Source organism: Otolemur garnettii, unplaced genomic scaffold, assembly GCF_000181295.1.
Source record: "Otolemur garnettii isolate 467f Iridium unplaced genomic scaffold, OtoGar3 scaffold00018, whole genome shotgun sequence".
In the NCBI taxonomy this organism is placed as follows: Eukaryota; Metazoa; Chordata; class Mammalia; order Primates; family Galagidae; genus Otolemur; species Otolemur garnettii.
Genome location: NW_003852413.1, coordinates 21,981,376 through 21,984,212, shown reverse-complemented (window position 1 = coordinate 21,984,212; position 2,837 = coordinate 21,981,376). Strand labels below are relative to the sequence as shown.

At 55.3% G+C, this 2,837-nt stretch overlaps 1 protein-coding gene across 1 annotated transcript in view; it reads right to left on the bottom strand.

Annotated features, from left to right (window-relative positions):
* Positions 1 to 2,837, bottom strand: part of LOC100955743 (signal transducer and activator of transcription 5B) — a 76,844-nt gene that overhangs the window by 16,834 nt on the left and 57,173 nt on the right. Inside the window, exons 5-10 of the mRNA XM_023511244.1 lie at positions 2,363 to 2,493; positions 2,000 to 2,151; positions 1,403 to 1,558; positions 806 to 985; positions 353 to 440; positions 59 to 259 (exon numbers count right to left, since the gene is read on the bottom strand). Of these exons, the coding sequence (XP_023367012.1) occupies positions 59 to 259; positions 353 to 440; positions 806 to 985; positions 1,403 to 1,558; positions 2,000 to 2,151; positions 2,363 to 2,493 (908 nt within the window). The remainder of the gene's footprint in view (positions 1 to 58; positions 260 to 352; positions 441 to 805; positions 986 to 1,402; positions 1,559 to 1,999; positions 2,152 to 2,362; positions 2,494 to 2,837) is intronic.

The following is a 2,837-nucleotide window of genomic DNA, read 5'->3' as shown; positions in this document are numbered from 1 at the left end:
AAAAAAAAAAAAAAAAGAAAAGAAAAGAAAAAGAAAAAAAAGATGCTATATAATAAACCCAGTTCTTTCGTGACACACATATTATACACCAACATACACACACACACAAACACACACAGCGAAGGGAGGGTTTTACCTTGACTTGAAAAACCAGTTCATTTCCACCAACACTGAACTGTGATTCAAACAGAATTGTAAATTTTTCTTCTGTCACTGACTCTGCCCCACGACGGTCAGACCTCTTAATTCGTTTCAGGGACTGCAAAGGCCAGACATAAGGTGAAGCCTAAGGTGAGAGTTGTTCCCCTCAAAGAACCAGGAAAACGTCATTCTCCTCTCCGCCCATCCTCACCATATTTCTGAAGTGGGCGCTGAGGGTGCCCATGGCTTGGTGATATTCCATGACACAGCAGTTGTTCAAGATCTCACCGCTGTAATCACTGTAAATCAGAGACAGAGCATCTCCAGACCCACATCAGGGCCTCTGTGTACATGGAGGAAAGAATATATTTGGGGTAGAAGAAAATAACAAAGTTTGCCAAAAATGTATATCATTTACAGGAAATGTTAGCTATACAAAATACACAAGGGATTTTCCTAGTTGTATCCCTAATAAATGAAACAAAATCCTATGACTGTCACAGAAGAGAGATATAGTTCATAGGAGAAGCTCCTTATATTCTTTCTCTGAGATCCAGAATAGATTAGAAGGGCAAACAGAAATGTGACCTAGGAGACAGAAGGACTTTCTCGCCACAGCAAAGACACAAGGAAAGTAGCAGGGCAGGAGAAGCAGCACAATTACTTGCGGGTGTTCTCGTTCTTGAGCAGGGACTTGGCCTGCTGCTCGCTGATGATGGTCGCCTTCACCTGAGGGGGGTTCATGTGCACGTTCAGCTTCCCGCCCACCAGCAGGCGCACGGTGGCTGCAAACTTGGTCTGGGTCTTCAGGACCTGAGGGGGCTGCTTCTCGATGATGAATGTGCTGTGGGGACACAGTGACCACACGGACCATGAGATGCTGGCTCAGGGAAAGGGCTGCAGGACCCTCGTGTGTGCTGGAGGGGTACTGTGTCCCCTGGGATCAGCCGGTAAAGGAACAGCAAGCGCCCAGCACTGCTCCCAGGGAGACATGAGATGGTGGGGAGGGGAAGGGAAAGGAACTCAGCAGCCAGCAAGGGCTACGGGGCCTGAGGGCACCTCCTGTCATGTCCACAATAGAAACTGGGCAAGGGCGGTGCCCAGGGGCCACGGCAACTGGAGACAGAGCAGGAAGGGGTGCCAGGAAGAGAGATGAGGAAGGAAGCAGAGCTCCTGGTCTGGAAGGCCCTTCTGCCCCCACATATCACCCCCATGGGAGCTGGCCCTACCCCACTGGTTATGGCCAAGAGGCTGTAGTCACCTGGTCACCAGGGCTGAGATGATGTCTGTGATGGTGGCATTGACTTCGGCCAGCATCTCCTCCACTGGCCCGGGGATGGGCAGCTGCTGGCAGAGGTGCTCAGCCCTGCGGATCTGCTGCCGGTTCTGCCAGATGATCTCGGCCAACTTCTCACACCTGCATGGGAGCAACAGGATAATGGGAAGATGATGGCTTCTCCTCCAGACCCCTGGGAGGCTCCTGGGCTGGGGAGCACCCCTATGACACAGCTCCCCCCTCACCCAGCAAGGCCTCCCACCCACTGGCACAGAGCAGAGCTCCCTGCCTTCCAGAAGTGCAGAGAAATAACACAGGAGGGTGACCCTGACTTAGGCCCAGACAGCCTGAGTGACACTCTGCACATCTGAGTCTTGTCCAGTTCTCTAGGCCAATAACCCCCCCCTTCTAGGGGAGGTGGCACTGATGGGGGACAGGGTCTGGATCGGGAGCCAGGCCTACTCTTGAAATAATAGCTGTCATAAGGCAGAGGGAGCTGGCTGCATCTCCCAGTGCAAGAGGCAGAAGCAGCTGGTGCCACCACCCCAGCCGGCCTGCCTCTGCCACCTCTACACCCATTACCAGGACTGCAGCACATCCAGGCTGCCCTCGGGGGGCCCGCCATTCCCGGCCAGCTGCTGCCGCCGCTTCCACTGGATCAGCTCGTCATCTAGAATGATGGTCTGCTGCTTCCGTAGCAGCTGCAGGGTCTTCTGGTGCTTCTCCGCCAGCTCCTGCAGAAAGGCAGGGACAGCAGGGCCTGCTGGGCTCCCACAGACAACTCTGCAGGGACCGGCTCAGAAATACCCGTGCCTGGGTTCCCCTGGAAAGAAGGAACCTGCTCTACTGGTTCCTCTCTCATCCTGGCACTCTCTCTCTGTTGGGCCCCCGGAGACTCAGGATAGGCACTGTGTGCCTGGGAGTAGGGACCCAGCACCCACTCACCACGCGGTACTGCTGCAGCGTCTGGGCCTCACGCTGCAGCCAGGCCTCCAGGGACACCTGCTTCTGCTGCAGGGCCGTCTCCCGGCTCAGACGCTCCTGGGGGCTCAGCTGGGACAGCTGGGCAAACTGAGCTAAAGGAGGAACAGGAACAGGACAACATGGCCGTCACCTCCCTGGCTGCAACAGCCTAGAGGAGCCAACTCTCTTATGCTGGAGCTGGTTCCTTGGGGGCTCACACCGCCCATCAAGGGCGCATTGGGTTCCTAACACAGGCTGCCAAGGTGAATGGCCCTGGGCCCTGCTCACTAGGCTTCTGATTCTAAGCTTCCCCCTGGGCAAGGGTGGAGGGGAGTTTGGGGTGATTCCTGCCTGTCCCCCACCACCTGCCCCACATAGGTGCTCCCAAGCCCCTTTCACAGGCTCATCTTGAAGCCAAGCTGCCTGCATGGAAAGTGTGTCCATGACCTTCACTAGC